This window comes from Ambystoma mexicanum, chromosome 9 (genome assembly GCF_040938575.1).
Source record: "Ambystoma mexicanum isolate Mex_15411 chromosome 9, UKY_AmexF1_1, whole genome shotgun sequence".
Taxonomy (NCBI): domain Eukaryota; kingdom Metazoa; phylum Chordata; class Amphibia; order Caudata; family Ambystomatidae; genus Ambystoma; species Ambystoma mexicanum.
The window spans coordinates 740,305,247-740,330,799 of record NC_090931.1 but is presented as its reverse complement, the minus strand read 5'-3'; the positions used below and the strand labels follow the sequence as shown (position 1 = coordinate 740,330,799).

At 46.6% G+C, this 25,553-nt stretch overlaps 1 protein-coding gene across 13 annotated transcripts in view; it reads right to left on the bottom strand.

The window, feature by feature from the left end:
• Positions 1-25,553, bottom strand: part of PMS1 (PMS1 homolog 1, mismatch repair system component) — a 2,204,114-nt gene that overhangs the window by 917,928 nt on the left and 1,260,633 nt on the right. For 7 of the 13 annotated variants that reach the window (XM_069615650.1, XM_069615661.1, XM_069615656.1 and 4 more), the window contains one exon: positions 9,613-9,729. The exons of the other annotated variants lie outside the window; for them this stretch is intronic. In XM_069615650.1, coding sequence (XP_069471751.1) covers positions 9,613-9,729 — 117 coding nt within the window. The remainder of the gene's footprint in view (positions 1-9,612; positions 9,730-25,553) is intronic. 13 annotated transcript variants of the gene reach the window in all.

Below are 25,553 nucleotides of genomic sequence, written 5' to 3'. Positions count from 1 at the left end.
ATCCCAACTGGTCAACAAGACTTGATTTTTAAAACTCAAGTGTTATTAGACACCATCTCACTATCTCATTATAATATCCAACAGTGGGATCAGATAATATTGAAAATATGACCAGCCTACACCTTCATTAGACCTAGTGTCCTAAATCCCACCACTCCCGAAACTTTTTTTTTTTTGGTGCCTGGTTACCATCTGTTCCGAGGCCATCAGGATTAGAGACCAACTTACTTAAATCATTCCCTCCGGCGGAATCAGACTCAGAAGAATAAGACGACTTCGAAACTTCATCCGAAGGAGTCGAAACCTGCTTTTTTCCGATTCATAAAAAACACTGAATTAACCCTTACCTCACCGGAAGAAATGGCCGACCTAGCAGCTGTCATAGCTCAGTTGGCTGCCCACCAAACGCAGGCCGAGGCTAGGCTGACAATACTGGTTGGGTTGCAAGCCAGACCACTACTACCACAGGGAATACTTCAACCATACCTAGAAGGCGAAGATTTTGAACGATTGGCCGAACAGTTAGGTTGATAAGAACATCTAAAAATATGTTATTTGGTGCCTCTGTTGAAAGGTGAACTACAGACTGCCTACCAATTACTTAATCTTGTCCAGGGGGCCACCTTTATAACCATAAAAGAAGGGCTATTGAAAAGAGTGGGCCAAACCTGTAACTTCTTTCGGTAACTTCTTTCGGCAAAAATTGGGGGCCATTAGATTAAATCCTGGAGAAACCCCCTTGGAAATGAGTGAACGTATCAAAAATACTGTAGCCCTTTGGATGAATAACAAATCCATGGAAGAATTGGTAGAAATGATTACTTTAGAACAGTTCACCAATTTGTTACCCCCTTTTTTTGCAAAAGTCTGTATTACAATTAAATAAACCTACCCTAGCCATGGCGATACCATAGATTTTACCGAATGCAAATTTACCTAAGGAAAAGTGACCAAATTTATTTGACCGAAAATGGTAGGTAATGTGGTATATGTGTAGTGCATAATAGGTGTGGTGTAAGGTTAGAAGTTAGGGAATGGGGGCGTGGCTAGGCAGTCACGCTTGCCGTGAGCTCCGGAGCAAGGCGCCCGATTCCATGATTTTAGCCCATGAAAGGCATCACGTTCCATCCGAGATGAGACCCAGGTATGTCCCTGAACGAGGGGCTGCCTCAGCACCGGAAATCGCGGCATGAGGAGCCGCAGAAGATTGTTTTAAGCTCCCCGATGCTGCAGCACACACACCGCCGAGATGGCGGCCTGCGTTCTTGAGCCGGTGAAGCTGAACCCCCTGGGCGGGTGAAGAAGACGTCCCGGTGGGGGATCAACCTTCGCCCACCCCCGCTGGTCTGCCAACCCACCTGCTGACTGATCCTCCGGCGCTGCAGGCTTTGAAGCTAGGAGGCGGAGGGAGGACCCGCTCCAGATCGTGTCCGGGCCGGTGGGATGGAGTGGTGGCTGCCTGAAAAGGTGAGGATAAGGTTGTGGTGTGCGGCGTGCGTTAGAGCCCAAGCCGTGGTGGCGCACTGTGAGGCCCCCTGCCTGCTTCCACTGGCCCTGACGTGGGTAAAAGACATAGGCGGGCTCCGGAGTGGAGGGAGCCTGCAAAGGAGGTGGAGTGAGCAGGAAGGTGCCCAGACCGGGAGAGGGAGAACCCGGATTCCCTACTCCCCCGCTCCTCGTCCCCCCTTACCGATGCACAGTAAACTGTGCCAGCCCTGCTGACACATCCTGGGGGAGGGCAGTGCAGGCCCCTGAGAGGGGATAAAGGGGAGCGATTGGTATTCAGCTGAGGCCCCGTCCACTACGATCCACTGAAGACCGGCAACTACCACGGAGGGACACTGGCACAGCCTGTACGGACACAGGAATAGCACTGCATTACTCACAGATGAAAGGCTTCTACAAAGAGTTCTGTTCCTCACAACAGGGCACCCCCCGTATTTGGCTTTGATAGTGGCCCCCAGCCTGGGTCTGGATTAGCTCCTCCCCCAGCGATACTGTGGGCCCCTTGGCTTTGCCCCTGCCTGGCACCACTGAGGTTTCCCCCAGGGACCCAACACATCTCAGCCAATACGAGGACGGCTCCTGCCTCTGGGGAGTTGTACACAGCGAGCTACAAACGATGCCCAAGGCTGCGGGAAGAGCAAAAGGAACGACATATCTGTTTTTTTTAACACCTCAACTCTCTGCGACACCACTAATGCAGGCAGTAAGCGCCGAGGTCCACTCGCCCTCCGCGTCCCTTCCATCCCCGGGCCACGCTCTCTCCAGGAGGGACCTTGAAGACATGCTGAAGGGACTCAAACAGGACAGCACACATGAAATAAAGCTGGAGATAAAAGCTTCTAAGGACTCCCTGGCACGGTCGATTGCGTTTCTAAATACTCACCTGGTGGGGGATTGGAAGCCAGAGTTAATGACTTGGAAAATACAACATGTGAGCAAGTACACAACTGCGCAGAACTCACCAAGAGAGTGGAGGTCATTGAGGAACAACTCGAGGACGTCTGGGCGAAGAAGGCGGACCTGGAAAACCGGTCAAGAAGGAATAACGTAACGTCTGCGTGGAGTTCTGCGCCAAGTATCAGATCAGGAACTCCCACAATATGCGAGAGCACTCTTCAAGTCATTGTTGGATCTTCTAGATTCGGAGGAGCTGGTCTTGGGTAGGACCATTCGGATCTATTCCTCTGCCCAACAGCAACGCAACCTATTACCAGACGTCCTGTCCCAGGTGCATTTTTTTACACCAAAAGGAAGAAATTATGGCAGCAGCTAGAAGGTCAGAGTCGGTGAGAATTCTGCGGGGCATTCCTCACACTCTTCCAGAACCTCTCACCCTACACTCTAGCAAGCCGCAGACGCCTGCAAAAGGTCAATGGATGGCTACAGGCCAGGATGATTCACTATCGATGGGGGTTTCCATGCAAGTTGATCTTTGACGTTCATAACCGGCACTATATCATTACCTTAGAGGAGGAAGCTACAACCCTAATGCTCGAAGTAAACAACAATGCCATTGTGGAAGCTGGGGAGCTGGACAACTTGCATGCAGACCGCACACCGAGAGACAGAAAGAGGAGACCCAAGGGACGGCCTTCCCTGACAACAACCTCATGCTTAAAGGCGGAAACCATGGAGCCCACCTGAAGGAGCCTTGAGCCCCTGAGCGCTCTGCATACTTCCGAATGACGCTGCCGAGGATGAAATGGGACCGCCGGAACAGTATAGAAGAGTGGGCTGCACATGTTCGTACTAGCCCGGAATGAGGGGAGCCAGCAACTTTAGTGCTACACCCAATGACGGGCACATTACTCTGGACTCCCTATGAACAGAATTCAAAGGAACGTAACTTGACGCTGATCGGGCGCCCCGAACGGATAAGGCCCATTACTGTTAACACAATGCTATTGTTAGTTCAGTTTTGGAGAGCAAGGCCCCTTGAGGTCATTACTTTTTGTTTTAATTTGATGAAGTTTTGTTTTCCCCAGGCTTCTGGCGGCAAAATTGAACAAACAAGCCAGACGCAACCATATAGAAAAGCTACGGGATGCTAATGACAAGTGCGTCTCTACGGAGGAAGGTAAACTCCGAACCATGGAAGACTTCTCTAGGGAGCATGCAGAGCCGATCGCATTCCAAGAGTTTATACTTGGCTCGCACTTACCCCAGCTTACCTAGACACATCGGGACCCGTTGGAGGACCCCATCTCGGCCAAAGAGATCGAGTTTGTAATCTGCTCCCTCCTCCTCGGGAAGGCCCCTGGCCCGGACGGGTTTAAGAATAAATTCTATAAAACCTTCAGTTCGGACCTGATCCCTCATCTGACGAAACTCTTCAATTCCCTCGGGTCCGCTGGGAGCGTTACAAAACCATGGTAGAATCGGTCAATACACTGATTCTGAAGCCAGGCAAAGATCCAATGGAATGTACATCCTAGCGACCCATTGCGTTGCTTAATACAGATGCGAAACTCTTTAGCAAAATCATAGCACAACGTTTGGGAGACGTCCTCCCGACACTAATTGATAAGGATCAGATGGGCTTCATTCAAAATCGATCAGCATATGACAATATTCGCCACGTCATTGACCTAATCGCCCTGGCCCCTGAAATTCCGGGTAAGCTGTCACTTTTATCGCTAGATGCCCACAGGGCCTTCAATAGCATGTCTTGGGACTATTTGAAACGAGTTCTAGAGGGATTCGGCTTTGGCCCCTGGTTCTCCAAGCTAATCCTCTCTAATTTCCAAATCCTGACTACCCGGGTCAGGGTTAACGTGCAGTGGTCTCTCGCTATAGATCTGCGCAAAGGAATGCGATAGGGCTGCCCCCTTTGACCCCTAGTATTTGCCTTGGCAATAGAGCCTTTAGCCCAGTGGATTCGCCTCCACCCTTCATCTAGGGGGGACAATGTCACAAAGTGGCCCTATACGCAGATGATGTGCTTGGTTTTACTAACTGATCTATTAACTCAATTTATAGCAATCTCAGGTTTTGCGATTAACCCAGCTAAATCCGTGGGTATGGGTCTAACGGAATCCCCCTCAGCCATGGCAACTCTTCAGGGAGCATTCCCCTTTTCGATGGTCGACTAAGGATATCCACTACTTGGGAATTCCGCTGACCCCTAGATATTCCAGGTTATTAAAGGCCAATATCCGCGGTCTCTTGAGGGATGCTGAGGAATGGCTCCAGGGACTCTCAGGAAATGTCATGGTTGGGGTGCATCTGTGCAGTTAAAATGACCCTCCTCTTGAAGCTTCTGTATAGCTTCCAAGCCCTACCGCTCATTCCAGAATGGGATCTCCTAGCTTTGCAGAAGGCAGTGGGCCGGTAGATATGGCAAGGCGAAAAACCCTGAATCCCTGCATAAGCTCCTTACAAGAGGGAAAATGTTGGGCGGCCTAGGGCTCCTCTCGATCCCACAATATTGCTGAGCAGCTCAAGTCGCCTCAATGTTGGGCTGGGTGGGAACAACCAAAGCTCCTAAAAGCAAGATATCAAACAAATCTCCGCCCCCTTTCCCCTGGGTCATCTCCCTTTTCTTCCCAGAGAAGCGTGGCGGCAACAAGGTGCTATGCAGCCTACCACCTTAACGACATGCAATAGCTGGGACACAGCCTGCGCACAGAGGGGGTTCAAGACGGGTTTGGGCCCACTCTCACCCATCACCCAAAACCCAACCTTCTAGCTCGGGACGTCAGGTGAACGCCTGAGACTGCGAGACCTATACAAAGATCGAGAACCCCTGACTTTTGTAAAATGCCTAGAGAAATTTAAGTTGCCGGAATCTGAAAGATTCTGATACATACAACTCCGCCATTGGCTGACAAACACAAACCTAAGACACGCAGCCTCGAGAGCCCCAGCGGGAATAGAACTCAAAATACTTGAGGGGCAACAGACCCATAGACTGGGAATATGTAATAGGTTCCTGGAAAAAGCCTTGTTGGAAGAGAAACTCCCCTAGATGGAGGCCTCGGAGAGGGAATTGGGTGTGGAGGTCCCAGTGGAGTCATGACAGAAAATATGGAGCACAGCCCAGAAAAGCTCTCGTCATACCACTGTAAAGGATAGAGCGCTTAAACTCTGATACTGTTGGTATTTGTCCCAGAATCGATTGCATGCGATGAATTCCACCTACACATGCTGGCATGGGTGTGGGGAGCAAGGCGACCTAGCTCACATGTGGTGGCACTGCCCGGTCATACAATCATTCTGGCTTGAAGTTCTCTCCAAAATTAAAGAGGTCACTGGCACTTGCTGGGAGATGTCCCTGATGATGGGTCATTCCCTGTGACAGGTACCAGTGCCGAATTGATCTCTCAATTACTTACAGCAGCTCAGATTACCCGAGCACGCTTCTGGAAAGATGTAAAGGGCCCGCACACGTCCTATTGGTGGGTGAAGGTTTGGGAGCTGCAGGAGATGAAGAAGCTCACAGCAACGGCAGAAGGGAAACTGCCTAAATTCACGTGTATATGGGGGCATTTTTGGAATATGTGGCAGATAAGGAGCAGATGTTTTTTCAACTGCTACTCCTGAACTGTGGGGTATTTTCTTTTCTTCTCATCTCTCTCTTCTCTTCTCCCCCTCATCTCTATCTCTATCACAAGAGGGGGAGAAGTAGCCTTAATAGCTAAAGAGACTCTTAACATTAGAATATCACCTGATCTACCTTTCACTTCTTGTGAAGTCATCTCCCCAAACCTTGCCCTCACACCTACTACTACACTCACACTTCACACCATCTATAGGCCCCCAAGTGCCATCTCTACCTTCGAAGACGACATCTCAACACTCTTGGCACATAATATGAAACCACATTCCAAAGTGATCATTATGGGTGACTTTAATCTAGGTCTGACTGACCCACTAGATACTCATGCAAGCCTCCTGGCCAATTCCATTGAAGCCCTGCGATTCACCCAAAGAATCACCACATCAACCAATCATAAAGGGCACACTATAGATTGGTTAGCAGATATCAACTGTACTACACACATCCAATCCAACACCCCATCACCCTGGTCTGATCAGAACACCATCATATTCACCACCACCATTACTACTAAGAATTGGAAACAGAGCCCACTAACAAGAATGGCCCTCGTTAGAAATTCTAAAAATATCAACTGAGATAGTATGCTACCTCTACTCACATCCATTCTTGATCCTTCACACCTGGATAGTGACCCCATAATCTTGGCCAGACACTACAATGAAATCATGCTGAAAGCTATCAAAAAAGAAAATTCCCCATTACAAAGCAAAAAAGTCAAACCTCCATCACATAACAATCCATGGTTCACCCCAGAACTTAAAGCCCTCCGTGCACTAAAAAGATCTGCTGAAAATAAATGTATTAAATTGCCAACTCAAGCAAACAAAATCCTATTCCAAACCCTAGCTAACAAATACAAGAATGAAATCATCAAATCCAAAAGTAAAGTCTACAACTAGAGAATCTCCAATGCCCAATCCAATACCAGAGAGCTATTCACTATCCTCTGTGAATTGGAGTCACCAGCACCCACTCTAGATCATATGGACAAAGATGAACAATGGTGCTCTAATATTCAGAACGCACCTGCGGACAAAATCTCACTATTACAACAAAAAATAGAACAAAGAAAATCCAAACTTAAAATAACCCCATCAACCATCTATTCCTTGTCGGACTCGCTTACGGTGACTAAATTCTCATTCTCCCCACTCACCATTTCAGATACAATCAACATCATCAAAAGTTTAAAGCCTTTTAGATGCAAAGGAGATATTTGCCCTGCAACCCTGGTAAAAGACTGCACAGTCGAATTTGCACCCTTTGTCACTAGCCTTATTAACAACTCATTCGCCTCCAACACAGTCCCTAATGACTGAAAACAGCTTGGGTCTTACCCCTGCTCAAAAAAACAACTCTAGACCATAATATTCCGACCAATTTTCGACCCATAACCACAGTGCCCTTTTTACTTAAAATACTGAATCATGCAGCTTACCTACAAATACAAAAACATCTGTTAGACAACCACCTTTTAGGTTTAAGACAATCAGGCTTTAGACACTGACACTGAAACAGCCCACTCGTCTTGAAAACGCAAATGGACCAATATAAAGACAAAGGTGTTAGGCAGAAACCTGTGCAGTTCCCTTAGGGACCACTGCAAAAAGTTTAAGACTACAGGTGTTAGCAGTAAACCCAATTGGTAGCAGTCTATACCCCCCAGATTTACCTGGTAGCTGTGGCTGAGCAGTCAGACTTCTCTCGAGAAGAGTTAGGCAGTATATAGAGTATACACATTAGATACAAAAATACAGTAGCACAAGCAAACACTGACCAGAGCTTTGGTATAAAAGTATATAATTATTTATTTAAAAACACACTTGTAAAAATACACTGGAACTAATATGTCAAGCAAGTTCAAACACAGTCATTAGGAATATATACACCTCCCTGATTAATTATTCGAGAAGTCTTAGGAAAAGAACACCACTTATTATCAACACAGAGGTGAGCGCCTAACCAAGATGGCACTCCAATAATTATTTAAAAAGGGAGAGAAAAGCAGAAATAGGAAAACACACAATACCAACACTTTTAAAGAACCACAGCAAGTCAAGAAAGGCAGGGTCTACTGTAGAGCAAAAAGTTCATAGGCCAGGCCCACTCTTGGAGAGAGCAAGGCGGAATGTGCCCAAGATCACACAGTTGAAGTACACTTTAAAAGTATTTGCAGATAGTTCAAAAAGGAGTTAGATTAGTCCAGAAAAGTTAGTTAACAGGTCCGAGGTCACCCCAGGATAGAGAGTCAAGGATTTACGGGACACCTTGAACAATCTATTGCAAGGGAGACCAGGCGGGACACTACCTGAAATGGTGAGAAAGCTCCAGCGGGAGCAGTTGTTCCTGGCAGCGGGTGCAAGTCGGTGCTTCATCCAGGGGAAGAAAAGATCTCGTCGTGGAGGAAAGCTGGAGGTTGTTGCACTGCCAGGGAAGAAACCAGCCGCAGAGTTTCCCTGGTTAAAAGGTACTACCCTTTTATTCGCGGTAGTGGTGAAGCGTGGCTATCCGGCCACCGGGATGCTTGGCACGGGCGATTCAACCACGAGACGATCCAGGAAGGCGAAAAAAGGCGAACTGGTTAACCCCACCAGCTCAAAGGAAGAAGACTCTCCTGGAGGAAGATCTTCTCTGTCGTTGGGAAGTGGTGAGTTCGGTTCAGCAGGGTTCCACTGGTGGTGTCCTCGTTGCAGGTCGGCTCAGCTTCTCCCTCTTCGGATTCTTTAGGTCCTGTGGCGACTTATGAAGTTCCAGTCCCCAAAGCCTTGCTTTTATGCAGAAAACCCCCATTCATCAGTCCAAGCTTGTTAGGCAGAAACCTGTGCAGTTCCCTCTGGGACCACTGCAAAAGATTTAGGACTACAGGTGTTTGGCAGTAAACCCACTTGGTAGCAGTCTCTACCACACAGATTCACTTGGTAGCTTTGGCTGAGCAGTCAGACTTCCCTCAAGAAGAGTTAGGCAGTATACAGAGTATTCACAATAGGTCAAAAGAACACAACAGAATAAGTAAACACTGACCAGAGCTTGGTGTAAAAGAGATATAATTATTTATTTAAAACCACATCTAGAAAAACACACAGGCACTAATAGTAAGCAATTCAAAAACACGGTCACTAAAAGATATACACTCCCTTAAAAGAATATTAGACAAGCCTTAAGTAAAGCCCCACTTATTTTCAGACAGCGGTGAGCGCTTACCGTAGATGGCACTCTAATAATTCATTTTTAAAAAAGGGAGAGAAAAGCAGAGAATAATTTGAAACAGATCCCAACACTTTTTCACGAACACAACAAGAGAGGAAGGCAAAGTAACACCGTGAGTTTAGAGTCAGTAGGCCAAATCCGCTTTAAGAGGATCAAAACGAAATGTGTTCAAGGTCACACGGTTGCAGTGCACAAAAGTCTTGAAAAGGTTCAAAAAGAGTTGGACCAAAGAAAGAGACCAGTTAGAGGGTCAAGGCGGCCAGCCCAGTCCAGAAGGTTAAGGAATTATTATTACCTTGTAGCAATCTTTAGAAAGGGAGGCCTGGCAGACACAGTACCTTAAAGTGGTGAGAATACTCCAGTGGGGGAAGTTGTTCCTGGCAGCGGATGCAAGTCGGTGCTTCGTCCGGGGGAAGAGAAGATCTCGTCGGGGAGGAAGACAGGAGTCCGTTGCACTGCCAGGGAAGAAACCAGCCGCGGAGTTAAACCCCCATTCATCAGTCAAAGCTGTCACTCAAACATGCTAAGTGGTGAGCCGGGCAGCTCACCACTGGGCCAATCACGCAAGAGTGCGACTAGAGTTGCCGAGGCAACTCCGTCCAGGGTGCCTATTCCCCCCTCCCACACATCCTGTAGACCCAAACAGAGTGGCACCACTTTTGGAGGCTTCTGTGCAGAAGCCCGCCAAAAGTGGAACAAAGGGCTCGGGTTGGAGTTACAGAGGCGAACACAAACGCCATTTTAAAACCAAGTCCTGGCAAAAAGCCCCTACCGGGGAATAAATATTAAATAAATAACCCAGCGGTATCTTTAACATTGCACCAAAAAAGTGGTGCGTTTAAAATGAATGGGAAAATCCCATAGGAAATATTCTGGTGGAATATTTCGCGTGGTAACCACTGCCACCAGCCAGAAACTCGACAAGAGGGGACTGGACAGTGCCCGCTTGGAAAACAGACCCAGGGGCAATCTAATTACCCCTACCAGTACTTCCACAATATGATGGTTTGTACTGGTTCTGTTCACAATTTGAGACTAGTAAAGCCAATGGTGACTTTACATGCCCAGGGAGACGGTAGTCAGTCCCAGGGTATGGAGTCCATGTTTGGGGGTCACTATGACACCCCTGTGTTACTGCACTGAGGGTGTTGTGTAACACTTACCAAAAACACATGAAGCCATATGGAGTAAAAGACCCCATAGCCCATAAAACACATTACATAGTCAAAGGACATTCTCAAATCATGCCTAAGAGTGGGAGAAAAGAGTCTCGCTCTTAGCAGGAGAAAAAAATAAACCCCAAAAATCCAGCAAAGTTGCTGGGGGACTCACTAGGTTTGGGAAATTAGCCTTTACAGAAAATTCTCCCTAACAAAAGGAGAACTCTGCATCCTTCAGCTATTAGATCTCTCAGCAGCATTTGATTTGGTCAATCATGACATCTTGAGCAAACACCTTGAGACGGCAGCCCAATTTTCCCCAGATTCCATGAAATGGATCAAATCATTTCTATCTAACAGGACAATGAGGGTCTTTTCAGACATCTTAGCAGCTAGCCCGGTCCCGGTGACTTGCGGTGTACCGCAAGGATCGTGTGTCTCACCCACTCTCTACAACACATTTACCAAGCTCCTGTTTGACAAACTTGATAATATGGGTATCACGTATACAAATTATGCGGATTATACTCAAATACTCATACCAATCACAGGATGCTGTGACACAGACTATAAAAATGTAAACAAAATCTACCATGCAATCCAAGCATGGATGGCCCTTAACGAATTAGGCCTCAATGATGACAAAACTGAGTTTATCCTTCATTGGAAATAAAAAGAATCTTAGCAACCTCCCACTGCTCTACAACTCCTTCATTATTGATGGCAAGACCATCCCGGTTGCCAACGAAATAAAAACTGTAGGAGTCTACATTGACTTGTCCCTCACTCTAAACAGACATGTAAATGCTGTTTCTTCAGCAGCCTACACGGCTAAATTAATAAGAGCTAGCCGCCCCTTTCTATCGAAGGAAAACACTATCACGTTGGATAGGGCCTTGATACTCTCCAGGATTGATATTTGTAACTCGCTCTTTGCTGGAACTAGCACTAGAAACATTAAAATAACTGCAGCTATACACAATTATGCTATAAGAGCGGCATTGAATATCCCAAGTCACAATCACCTTTCCACTACTAGAAGGAATATCCACTGGTTTCCGGTCCATGATAGGATCAAATTTAAAATTCTGACGATGACCCACAAATGTATTGCCAACAAGGCTCCAAACTACCTTAGCGACCACATCTGCAAAGTCAATTGTAATAGACCAACCTGCACAGCATACTCCAACATGCTCGTCACCCCTAGATACAGAAGACAGAAAGAGGGAGGCTCTAGCTTCCCCTCAATAGCTCCCAAATGGTGGAATGGCCTCCCTTATCAATTGAGAGACAACACTTCTTTCTGGTCATTCAGAAAAAACCTAAAAACGTTTCTCTTCAGTTCTGACCTCATGGAATAGTTTCCAAGCTTGTTAACCTATGGTATCTCAGCATGAGGAAATATATCCAGTTATAAATATGTAAAATCATGTGCAACATCTGTGTGACATTTGTCCGGAAATTGGTTGTAAATATATTGTGTAATATGTAACAAGATACAAGATTTGCAAACCTGTAACCATATCCTTAAGCAGTTCACAGCGCTTAGTTGCCTTTGGGCTTTGCGCACTTTACAAATGACAAAATAAATAAAAATAAAAAATAAATAAATATTTTCCCTACCTTACTTCCTTATCGCTATCTATCGTTTGAATGGCTGAGTTGAGCTTAAAGATTACACAGTCATATGTTAAAAAATGAGATTTCGATTCCATGATGTTTCTTATTAAATACTGTATGATGTAATATGTATACCATGTCAATCGAGATTTCAATAAAAAATACATGTTAAAAAAAAAAATGTTAGGGTACGGAGGGGTAAGAGGGGTTGCAGGGGTCCTGAAAAAAAGTTTAATAGTTAAAAGTTATTTTTGATTTTCGGTAAAATAGATTTGGTCACTTCTCCATTTGGTAAAATAATTTAGATCAAATCTACCCCATCCTAGCCCTGGCCATTGAAACTGCACAAAACCACTCCGATGCAGCCAAACACTTCCACTCAGTACGTCGAGGTGAGGAACGGAACGATTCCAAACCTATCCACCGACCTCAACCTCAGGTAGTAGACAAACAAGGAGGGTCATAGACAATCAAAGAACGGATACCGAAGGAAAGAATAGAAGCCAAAAGATCCAACCCTAAAAACAGAGGAGAGAGTAAAAGGGCGGAACCTAAAGGAAGCAGACCACCCCCCATTATCTGCTTTTCATGTCGAGAAACTGGGCATTCAGCCAGAAAATGTCCCAAAAATGGGAACAACCCGAAAAAGATCTAGAGACCTTCAGAATATGTTTGTGTCAGTCTTCTGCTGACTTCACATTAGAAAAAGCGTGGGTAAAATGGAAAGAAAGTGAAGGTGTTAATTGACTCAGGTGGCAAAAAAAACACCATAAAAGTCAACTTGGTCACAACAAGGGACCTCGAGAACGCTACCCCAGTTAGAGTTAACTGTGTACACTGGGACAATGAGATATACCCCAAGGTACCTGTGTACCGTAAACATCAGGGGCGAGTCATGTTTAATATCTTCAGCCATCATTCCTTGGCTCCCAGAGGAAGTCATTGTGGGTCGGGATTTCCTTACATTTTCTACTCTTTTGCAGGAACCCACATCTTCCTATAAAGAGTTTTCACCCCAGAACTGCTGGCACTCCAATTACTATTCCCAAAACTCTCCAATATGGGACTGGGAAAAGACAGAATCCCATGAACCACCCACAAGATATAAAGAACCCATAAAATCAAAGTCAGCCCCCAGAGACCAGTTTGTTGGTTATTTTTCGAGAGACCAAGTAAACCACCTTGCCTCTACCGTCTAAGTTGAAAAGAAATCCGTGGAATATGTGAGAGTCCTTGGATACATCTCATCCTGTCCTTTCCCAGGTATTAATAATGAAGAACCTGGACAAAGACCAGTGATATCCACCTCGCATAGGGAAAGGGTATGTGAGAAACAAAGGTGACTCACCCGCTAGTCCCCAGGGATCTGTCATCCAGGTAGCCAGGATACGGCTATCGCTTTTGGATCCAGTACCTGGGGGTTGACCAGTACAGCAGGATCACCTGGATGAGGGGTCTTCGTGGAGTGGAAGTGGGACACCGGAGGGTGAGATGCTGTATCCCCTCCCCTGGAACACCATTTACCCATCCTACTAGGTAGGATACTTAGGAACTCAACCCTCCCCGTCTTTCCCGACACGAAGACTTTCTCACAGACAGCTAAACGTGAGTGACAACAGATTAACACCAGAGCTGTATACCTGACATGTCCCAACACAATGGTCAGGCAAGGTTAGGCAATTACGGATTATTACACACACCTGACTTTCATCACACTTCCCAACTTGGATAAAAGGCAGAGCATGAAAACACACTCTGAGCGAGGCAAAGCACACTAGGAAATATCAGTTCCAAGATGGCAGTTTAATACAAGGAGAAAGACGGCGAGAACAGAGAGGGTTGCAAGGAGGGAAGTACCCTTGACCTTTAAAGACTTACTTTCGTAAGCATTGGAAAGTAAGAAACCTAAGATCAGGAACTAAAGCTGATCAAAACTGCACAGTGTGTCGGAGGTACCCGGGGCTCTCACGCGTCGATAACCAAGGCGGGGATGAGCGATTGCGGCCATGCTACTGTCCTTGGCTCCTACAACAAACCGGCATCAGTAAAGACAGCACAGCCGGCGAGTCGGAGAGACTGATACCAAACCATCCTGTGTTTTGAACCAGTCCCGTTCTGAAAATGTGGGGAAGGGAGGCCATCAGCCCGAACATCCTGACATATAATTTTGTGCACACTTCTTTCTTTTTCATGAACATTACCCCACACTATTTGTACATTAGTGGCAATATTATTTTTTTTTTTTTAGTATCAGCCCTTTTATTTTGCCAAGACGCCACTAGGACTGCACTATTATTATTATTATTTCATGGTCGTAGCTTGCTCCCATCTGTAGATCTAGGCTTAGATAGGCATTTATCACAACCTTGCGAAAGTTCAATAAACACCCTTGAACTCTGCTCACTTGTGTCCGTCATACTGTTGATACCATGCCTTCCTTACAGCCTGCATGAAAATGTTATGCTGATGCAGAAGCATTGTGTTTTTGCAAGCAGAGCGTGTTTACATGTCGGAAACAGTCATATTGTTCTGTGCTTCCACAGTGCAAAAATGTATAAAATCACTTTAAGCATAAAAAGGCATGTTAAATCGGGCATAATCCTTTCATGCCAGATTTTGACACTGTTTGTATGCCACAGGGGACTTGACAACAAGTACCTTTGTAATAAAGAGCTCATATGAGTATTGTTGACTTCCGTAGCCGCTAGGTCCACCAAATATGGGCGACATCAGCGTACATTTGAAAAGTAGGGGTAAAAACTTTAGCTAGGTGTGACATATGCATTAGACCAGCAAGGGGAGATAATAAATCCCTGTGGTAAACCACAAAGTAAATAACTTGGAGATGAGGTGAATCACCCCCTTCTGACTTTACCTGTGTGGACAAATCTTGGAGGTATTTATTTTTATTTATTTATTGAATATGTTTGGCACCTATACATCAAAACAGTATTTCCAGGTGCTACAAGACAAAAAAGTGGTGCGGGGACATGGGAAAAAAATAACAGTAACGGTCCTACTAGGCCTTGTGACATTTGGATTGTGCAAGTGCAGTAACCGAAAGTCAGGGGGAGGGGCAGATCAGGGGGAGGGATAAGACAAGGCGAGAGGGAGGTGCAGGGAGGAGGGGGGCCCCAAGGGCTAGGCAAGTGCTAATGGGAGCTCAGGAGGGAAAGTGCTTGGGGAGACAGGGAAGGGGGGGTCAACTAGTGCGAGGGAAGGGTGTCCAGCCTAAGTAGGCTAGCCAGGGAGGGGTACCCGAAGGCAAGTGCTGGTAGAAAGGTGCAGGGAAGACTGGTCGAAGGAGTGCCTGGCCCCAGTAAGGCTCATAAGGCATACAGGCAACCAGACTTAGCGGCAGGTAGAGATCAGCAGGGGTGGGAGAGAGGGAAGGAGGAGGAGAAAAAGACGGTCTTGAGAAGCTTCCGGAACTTAAGGAGATCCGGCTCAAGTTGTGGAGGGGATAGGAGGGCGTTCCAGAGGGAGGCTCCTGCCGCAGAGAGAGATTTAGCCCCCACGCTCTAATTGAAGAAACGTCTGATCTGCAGAGAGTTGGCGCTAGAGGACCGAAGGACTCTAGCAGGGAGGTATTTAGGGAGAGAGAGTTAAATATAGTGAGGCCACAGGCCCCTAAAAGCCTTGTGGATGATGCAGAGCATCTTGAATTTGATCATTTCAACCACAGTGAGACTGTGGAGAGATTTTAGGGCTGGAGAGATGTAGTCCCTGGGCTTGAGGGCAAGGAAAAGTGTTGCAGTCCTATTCTGGATTAGTTGAAGAGGGCGGAGGGAGGAAAGAGGCAGATTAAGGAAGAGGCTGTTACAGAAGTTCAGCCTGGAGAGAACCAGAACTCTGGAGACATTGAGTTTCTGGGGTGAGGTTAGGAATGGGAGAATTCCTCTGAGGAGATGAAGCTGAAAATGAGCCTTTTCAACAAGGTCAGCGATATGAGGTGAGAAGAAAAGGGAGGAGATGAAGATGACAGCCAGATTGTTTGCCTCACACAAGGGAGAGGGGAGGGGAGGAGGCCCAAAGAGGGCAGCCAGGGAGTAGGATGGAAGGAGGGGGTAGGAGTCCCAATGAGAAGAATCTCAGTCTTACTGGTGTTAAGGCAGAGATTTTGTTAGCAGCACACCATGCCTGAAAAGCAGTCAGACAGTCGGGAATGAGCGAGGAAGGAGAGGAGAAAGAGTAGAGAAGCTTAAAGGAGAGCGGTATGTCGTCAGCATAGCATTGGAAATGAGGGGAGAAGGTGGAGATCAAATGGGCAAGAGGGTCAGGGTAAATGTTGAAAAGCCACGGCGAGAGGACAGAGCCCTGAGGGACGCTGCAGGTAGAGAGTGGGATAGAGGAGAGAAAAGAGCCCAGTTGTACTTGGGAAGGACGTTTAGAGAGGAAAGAGGTCAGCCAATACAGTGCCCGATCCGTGATGCCCAGGGTATCACGTAGGCGATTTATGTGGCTGGAATGATTGACTGTGACAAAGGCAGAAGACAGATCAAGGTGGTTCAGAACGGAAGGAGAGTTGGAGTCAAGTTTTGAGAGAAAATCAGCAGGGGTGTTCAGGAGAGCAGTTTCCATGCCTCTGGCTGCTCTGAAGCCAGATTGGTGGTTTTGGAGACAGCCAACAGATTCTGTGTGTTGGATTAATTTGGAGATGACCAACCTCTCCAGGAGTTTGCCCAATAAGGGGGTAGTGGAGATAGGGTGGTAGTTAGCCAAGTAGGAAGGGTCCACAGATGTAACGCTCACCCGGTCTCCACAGGGACGTCACTCAGCCTGTTCTGACCTCTTAAGACCTCAAACCCTTCCCTGGAGGCTATTCGACTGGAGACTGGGCCTGAAACACAGGATTGGTAGAGTTTAACTCCCTATTGTCTCTGTGCGCTTGAACCCCTTCTTTCCCAGGGTCCAACCCTTCCCTTTGACCCACAGCTCACCTTGTTTTCTTGGATAGTGTGCTCTCCGTCCTGCTTTCAGCGCAGGGGCGCCTTGATTGATGCAGGCTCGTTGCTGCCTAGTTACTTCACTGGCAACAGTCCGACAGGTAAGTATAATGAGTCTTTTGAACAGTTCTCTAACTTTGTTCCTTTCCTTCCTTAGATGATGGCCGGCGTCCGGGGATGGCGGCGTGCTGCTGAGATGAGTAGCGCTGAAGGTGAGTGAGTGCGCGATGCGCGATGCACCCCTTTCGTATTTGCATTGAACTGAGTTCTTTTTCTGTGTCTTTTAGGTCCCGTGACATTTTGCGTGGATGCCGGTTATGAAGAACAAATGCGGTGGGTAAGCGCGGTATGCGGCACCTCTAGATGTTTCCACGCTAACCTGGAGTGTCTTTTCCCTCTTGCAGATGGATGAGGAGTTCTGGAGACAGAGTTCCCCCAGAGCGGCTGGGATTCAGGTAAGCGTTTGAAGCTCGTACAGTATTTAAAAATAGGCGAAGAATTGCAGAATGCTTACTAATGCCTTTTTTCTGTTCATTTCCCTTTTCCTTAGGAAGCGGCGTGCCTGGATGGGAATGACACCGCCGAAGATGCCCGCAGAACAGAAGGAACGATGAATGATGGGCAGAAGCGCCGCAAGGTAAGGCTGTTCCTAACGGTGTTCTTGTTCTTGCAGGAGCTGAGCGCAGAAGAAAGATGCAGGCCTACTGGAGACCGATCCGAACACGGTGAGTGTCACGCTGCAGGTGCAGAAAATGCAAAGCATGTTTCTCAGCCTGGGTGTGGCTTAAATAGTCTCTGGGTATCCCAGGTGTCTCTGGGCTGAATCACACCCAAAAGACTAGACCGCACATGCAGTTCTGGGAACCGAAATATGTGGGGGCATCCATCTTGTCCCCATCAATGCACTACAAGTCCAATCCCCAATGTTAACCTATGGGAGTGAGTGAGTCTAGTGGCACAAGCGCCAAGTCTGACTCCAAGTGGGTCTTTGGAGGGATGGAGAGACCCTTGAGTGCCATGTAGGTGATTGTGGCATGGCTCCAGCCTGACATCTTGGAGGGCTGGGGACATGAGGGGCAGGAATCATGACAACAGATGGCTTTTTTAGGAGGAGGTGCACAAGGGAGATCTGGAGGGGTGATGGAAAGGAGCCAGTGGGGAGAGAATGGTTACAGAACTAATACAAGGAGGGAGCAAGAGAGGCAATATTTTCCTTGAAAGTTCTAGAGGAGCAGGGAAGCATCTGTTTGGAGGAGACATTCATAGAGCAGACTGACTTGGTAACCTCATCCGGTGCTATGGGAAAGGAGGAGGAGAGTAGGGGTGAAGGAGAGAGGGGGCCATGGGAGGTTGGGTTGCAGGGGGAAGGTTAAGGGGGGCGGAGAAGAGAGGACAGGTTGCCGTGAGTTTTGGTAGTGAAATAGGTGGCCAAGGCCGTGCAGAGGGCCTGAGAAGCAAGAGGAAAAGTGGAGACTGCAGTAGGATTGGCAAGTTCCTTACAGATTTTGGAAAGTTCAGCCGTGTTGTTTCTGGTCCCAGAGATACCGGCTAGGATACGGGCCCTTTTCTTTAGTTGGCTTTAGAACTATTTAGACCTATTTGGACTATTAGACCCTTCATACCCATGCTAAGACAAAGTCTCTCTATTAGCTCGAAATTACTGACTTATGCAGTAGATAAATCCTATTGGACAAGTGCTACTGGTCTGTCCTAAGGAAGCTCTTCAAGAATTTTCTCCCTTATAAACAGAAGGCACATATGGTTACTCGTGAGGGTTCGATATCCAGACTGATTGTATACAGGAGTTTGCTAGTCTCACTGAAACTCTGAGTCGCTGTGATTTTTCAATGTTTTCGCCCCCAAGAAGGAGATATTTGATAAATAGGGCAATAGGTTGTCACCCATCGTGGTGTTGCTGCTGTCACCTATCGTGGTGTAGCCCTGGCTACAAAAACACAACCCATACATCAATTGGACAGCTGGTTCCCTGTTCCTAGTTTCCGAATTTTGCATGTCCCATTGTCTGCTCCAGGATCCTTCACTGACAACATCAGAAGAACGTTCAACAACTCAGCAAGATCCTCTTATGGTCTCCAACATTATCCAGGTTCCTAAAACCTACCAGGAATACTCTGATGTGTTCTCTTCTGCTATTGTCCAAGCCCTACCACCCCATAGGCCTGAGGACTGTGCTATTGAAACTGAACCTTCAGCCGTGATTCCCTTTGGAAGGATGTTTATCCTGTCTGAACCAGAAAAAAAGGCCCTTCGTGAATACCTAGATACTAACCTAAAAAACGGCAGCATACGCCCATCCAAGTCTCATCTGGAGCCTCGTTATTTTTTGTTCCTAAAAAAGTCACCAAGGAACTCATGCCTTGTCTTGATTATCGAGGTCTTAATCAGTGCACCCTTAAGGATCGTTATCCATTACCCTTGATTTCAGATATCCTGGAAGCTGTAAGAGGAGCCGTAATATTCACCAAATTGGATCTCAGGGGTGCTTATCACTTGATTCGTATTAGAGAAGGTGACAAATGGAAGACAGCCTTCAGAACACCCTTTGGTCATTATGAATACTTGGTCATGCCCTTTGGACTCTCTAATGCTCCGGCAATCTTCCAACGCTTTATGGACCGGGTGTTTTCGGATATGCTGTTTCTTTTCGTCGTCGTCTACTTGTACGATATTTTGATATTCTCCAAGGATCCTCTCAAGCATGAAGAACATGTTAAATCAGTGTTACAATGGCTACGTGAACACAAGCTTCTAGCAAAACCTGGGAAATGCCTTTTTCATGTTTCCACTGTTCACTATCTAGGATTTGTCCTCAGTCCAGATGGCACAGGCAGGGATCAATCCAAGGTTAAGGCCATACTATCCTGGCCAACTCCGACCTCCGTAAAACAGATCCAATCTTTCCTGGGCTTGGCCAATTTCTATCAGAAGTTTAAACCAGCCTTCTCCGAGATTGTTCAACTGATCATCTCCTTGTTCAAGAAAGGTACTCCCTATCATTGGACCCCCACCCAGGAGAAGGCCTTCCAACGCCTGAAAACAGAATTTACACAAGCCCCCATCCTGGTTCAACCTGATATAAATCGACCATTCCTAGTGGAAACAGATGCCTCTAACTATGCCATCGGAGCAGTTCTGAAACAGGAACTCGATGACGGGCTAGAACATCCTATTGCCTATCTTTCACAGACATTGACCTCCAGAGAAACTCATTACCCAGTCTTAGAAAAGGAACTTCTAGCCATCCGTCAAGCCTTCACCGAGTGGCGTCATTTACTTCTAGGGGCTAAACATCCTGTCCAGGTCCGGACAGAACATCGAAATCTCCAAGTGCTACAGGCCCTGGAATGCAGGAACAGCCGTCAGGCCCGTTGGGCGTTCTTCTTTGCCCAATACCAGTTCCAGATTCACCATGTTCTGGGAACACAAAACGTAATTGCTGACGCCTTGTCTCGGCGCCCTGACTATGAACCTCCTGATGACCGAACATTTCCCCAAGATGTTTCCCCACACAATAATTGTAGCCCAGACGACCATCCTCCTTGATGAAGTCTGCATTCAGACTCAATCCTCGGAACTCTGGAAAGATATCTCGGACAAAAACCAGTGGAAACTGAAAACCAAAAATGGATACTTGTTCAAAGACAATGCCTTGGTCATCCCAACACAAAAACTACAGCAAAGGATAATAAATCTCTGTCACGATACTCTTTACTCCGGGCATCGTGGTATTACCAATAAACCCAGATTAATACAAAGGCAATTTTGGTGGCCTGGAGTGAAAGCTGATGTACACAGGTATATCCAGGCATGCTCTGTCTGTAATCAAAACAAACATGACAACAAGAGACTAGCGGGTCTATTGCAGCAACCTCCACTTCCAACAAGGCCTTGGGAATTCATAGCAACAGACTTCATTGTGGAATTACCACCTTCCAGGGGATACACAACCATCATGGTCACCATTGATTTGTTCACCCATGTGGCCCATTTTACACCTCTGTTTAAACTGCCATCCTCCTCAGAACTTGCTGGAATTTTCCTGGAACATATATTCTGACTGCATGGACTTCCTTCCAAGATCATATCAGACAGAGGGCCCCAATACATTTCTCAGTTCTGGAAACATCTTTGCCAAACACTAGGAATCCAACGCGCTCTTTCCTCAGGATATCATCCCCAAAACAACGGAGCCAAGGAGCGTAAACCAAACCTTGGAACAATACCTACGTTGCTTCGCTACCAAGGTCCAGGAGGATTGGTCCCTTTTAATACCAGTGGCTGAATTTGCCTATAATAATTCGGACCACTCTGCTATTAAGACCAGTCCTTTTTGCTGTAGCCAAGGATTCCACCCTTTGGTTCTACCTTCTATCCTTCCTCATCCTACACCAGTTCCAACAGTCGATTCCTGGATTGAAATGCTCATTAATGTTCAAAGAGAAGCCAAACAACAATTAGAAAAGGCCAGGACCCAGACCAAACTGTATGCGAAGACCAAGCCCCTCCTACACAATAGGGGATAAGGTTTGGCTGTCCTCGAAACTGCTACCAAGGCATTTGCGACCAAATAAATTAACTCCTCTTTATTATGGGCCATTCCTTATAAAGGAAATCATCAACCCAGTGGGCTACCGACTGAAGCTTCCATACTCCTGGAAGAAAGTCCACCCAGTCTTTCACACGTCCTTAATGAAGCTATATGTTCAGACTTCTCGAACTAACCTTCGGCCCAAACCAGTACTCATCAATGACCAACTGGAGTATGAGGTCTCCAGGATTTGCGATTCTAGATATAGACGTGGCAAACTCCAGTACCTGGTGGAATGGAAAGGATATCCCCCCCAGTGAACGCACTTGGGAACCTATCTCAAATCTAAATACCCCCAGGTTACTCAGAAGGTTCCATCTCATACACCCGGGCAAACCTGGTGGAACGAGTTTCCAGAGGAGGCATGCTGTCATGAACCATCGAAATCGCCCCTTCTGGGCCTCCTGGTCCCTGACACGGCGGGCCTTACACTCCATAATACTACCAACATGGCGGCAAGATCAGAACGCTGGTCGTCAGTCTTCACGTTCTACGCAGCGTCCTCTATAAAGAAGCCGCAGCCCTGCGTGTCTCAACGATGCTACTAGCTGTGATCGGACGTGTGCTCCGAACCTTCTCTAGTGCTACTTGCTATCCCCTGGCCCCTGGAATCTCTTCTCCCGACTTCTTCCCTCTTTCCTAACTTCCCGGAATCCCTGCATCGCTTCCGTTTGCCCCCCCTACTCCTTCTTGAATATTCACGGAGTTTCCCGTGATTCTGGACAACGAAGCTGAACGTAATCTGGAAGCCGAGGACGGCCGAGCGGGCTTATTTAAGCCCCGAACCATACGAAAGAAGACTCCACCTAAAGAGGACATCAGGCAGCATAGACAGGTGAGAAGGGGGGAAACCTGTGACAGCTGCTGGTTTCAATTAAGCAATGGTAAGGAATTTCCGGGGAATGGATAGTATGACACAGCATAGGAACGCATTTCAGATGTGTGTTAGCTGCACTGTTGACTCTTATTAGACTAGCGGGATAAAGGTGACAATGTTTGGAGGATGATTTGAATTTTTTGTTAAGGACGCTTACCTTGTTTGGGAAGGCAGGCAAAAAGTTGTAGAACTATAAATCATGTACATCATGGTTGGGCAGGAGTCTTGGCTTTTAGTTTAAGAATTTCCTGATTTATCGCTTTATTCTGGAACATCAAGGGAAGTTTGATAGACAACACAGCTGATGGTAGGGTGAGTATATGTTTGTAGAGGTTTACTTCGTTCTGAGTAGATTTTGAAGGCTTTCAAGGATTTATTCTCTGCCTTCGTTTGCAGTTCAATTAAGTGGTCATAATCTTACACTTATGTTTCTCCCCATTGCTAAGATCTGACCCATTTTCTGTGTAGGTTTCTGAGTCTTCTTTTCATAATGGCCAGCTCCAGGTTGAAGCACTTATTTCCCTACTTTATTATAGGTTTGAGTGTTTTGGAAGTTGCTGGGCTGAATGCATCCATGTCCCTCACTAGTTCTACTTCCAAATAATGTAGCAGCAATTATGGATAACCCATCATGTAGATTTCAGTTGGCAATGGTCACATGTTATATTGAATGTTTTGGCTGGTCCACTTTTACTTGGTTCCCATCAGTACCTTGGTTTTCGTACTCTTACTTTGGCTAGTCCCTGAATATATTAGAGAATCTCGTACATTGGTTAAGAGCTGGTGGCTAGTCCAGAGAAGAGGTATGCTACCGGTAACAAGCGGTATGAATGACATGCATCACTTACTGTAAAAGCATTTCTTATGGTTGTATCTGCTTAGATTCACATGCTGTGCATATAGTCCGACATCTAGTGGTAACCGCAGAGTATTGCATCTTGTCTTTCGAGAATCGAAAGGGGATGTCGACATGGGCGTGCCTGTAACACTATCCCTACGTGACGTGTAGGCAACCCAAAATCCCTCACGCGTCGAGGTCCCTCCGATTGTATTTTTTCTGCCAAGAGGGAGCCTTGTGACTATCGTGAGTGAGTACAGAAAAGAGAGAGAGAAAGTGGTAAGACGTCTATGTTTCTTCCATCCGAGCGAGGAGGAACGGTGGGCGCCTGCGAATCTAAGCAGATACAATCATCAGAAGAACAAGTTACTCCTTACCTGGTAACGTTCTTTCGATGGTATGTTCCTCCGACATATTCCTTATCTATGATATTTGTATCTCCAGCTTGCTGGCCTCGGAAAAAAAATGTCCCCAGTCGAGGGCGCTGTGCGTCGACGTCCGTCGAGTAGGTGTTCCTCGACAGCCACCGTATCGACGCCGACGTCATCATGCCTATAAATGGCCACGCGCAGCGTCCGTTGCTCAGTTCCGTTTTGTAAAGTAAGGTAGTTATTGCATGAATGGTTACTACCCTTGAAGGAGCGTAAGCTGCAACCACAAGGGAAATGTTACTGCGGGGATGGATGGGAGGGGCGATAAGGAATACGTCGGAGGAACATCCCATCGAACAAACGTTACCAGGTAAGGAGTAACTTGTTCTTCGAAGGGATTGTGTCCTCCGACGTATTCCTCATCTATGATAGACCCCCATAGCAGTGGTATGTGATTGGAGGCGGGAGTAAGAGATGCCATATTACTCTTTAAGAATGAACAGAGTGTAACACAGCTTTGCCAAATCTAGTCTCTTGACTAGAGGAGGAATCCAGGCTATAAAATTTGGTAAAGGTATGTGCGGACGACCATGTGGCAGCCGCACATATGTCTCTAATTGGTACCCCTCTTTGAAGAGCTGAGGAGGCTTCAATACCCCTGGTCGAAGGAGCCCTTAGATTTTGAGGGGGCTCTTTCCCTGCCAGTTTATAGCATTCCAGAATGGCTAAAATAATCCATCTGGAGATGGTTTGTTTGGTTATTGGTAATCCCAATTTATGTCCTGCGTATCCTACAAAGAGTTGGTCTGCTTGTCTAATTTTAGCAAGTCTACTGATATAAAAACTCAAGGCTCGCTTAGGGTCCAGCCTGTGTAGTCTCTCTTCCTCTTTCCCCGGATGGGGAGGAGGATAGAATGAAGGTAAAGTAATCTTCTGAGTAATGTGAAATTCAGAAACTACCTTTGGGAGGAAGTTAGGCTTCACCTGTAGAACGACTTTGTCCTTGTGAAAAATTGTATGAGGAGGTTTACAAGATTTTAGAGTTTACAGGATTGTATCTCGCTAACCCTTCTAGCAGATGTTAATGCTACCAATAAAACAGTTTTGAGGGTGAGAAACTTCAATGAACAAGAGTGGAGTGGTTCAAATGGAGCACCCTTTAGGAAGTTTAAAACTAGATTTAAGTCCCATAAGGGAACTTGGAACGGTCTTGGAGGGTAAACATTAGTTAGACCTTTCAGGTATTGTATTACCAAAGGAATTTTGAAATACGATAGCTCCTCTGCAGTGCGCTTAAAGTTCGATAGCGCTGCGAGATAGCCCTTAATAGTGACAACTTGAAGGCCTGAATTTGCCAAATAAAGTAAGAAGGATAACACCGCAGGTGTACCACATGAAAAGGTTCGATATTCTTTTCTCTGCACCAGCTGCAAAATGTATTCCAACGGCAGCGGTATAGAGTTTTAGTTGCTGGCCTTCTGGCCAAAAGAAACCCCTCCATGACGTCATCTGGAAGGTCCCAATCCTTGTACCTCAACCTTTCAGATACCAAGCGTGAAGGTTGAGGGTCTTGATGGCTGGATGGAGAACCTGACCCTCCCTTCTGCGAGAGAAGATCCTCTCTGTATGGTAGACGAATTGGAGGATGGATGGACATGTCCAGAAGGTCCGGGTACCACGTTCCCTGGCCCAATCCGGGGCAATTAGGATCATGGTCTTCCGAAACCTTCTCAACCTCCTGATCATTTGAGGAATGACAGGGACCGGAGGAAACGCGTACAGAAGTGGGAACTCCCAGTCCACTACGAACGCGTCTCCTAGAGCTCCTCTCGGGGGAAATTCCCTTGAGCAAAAT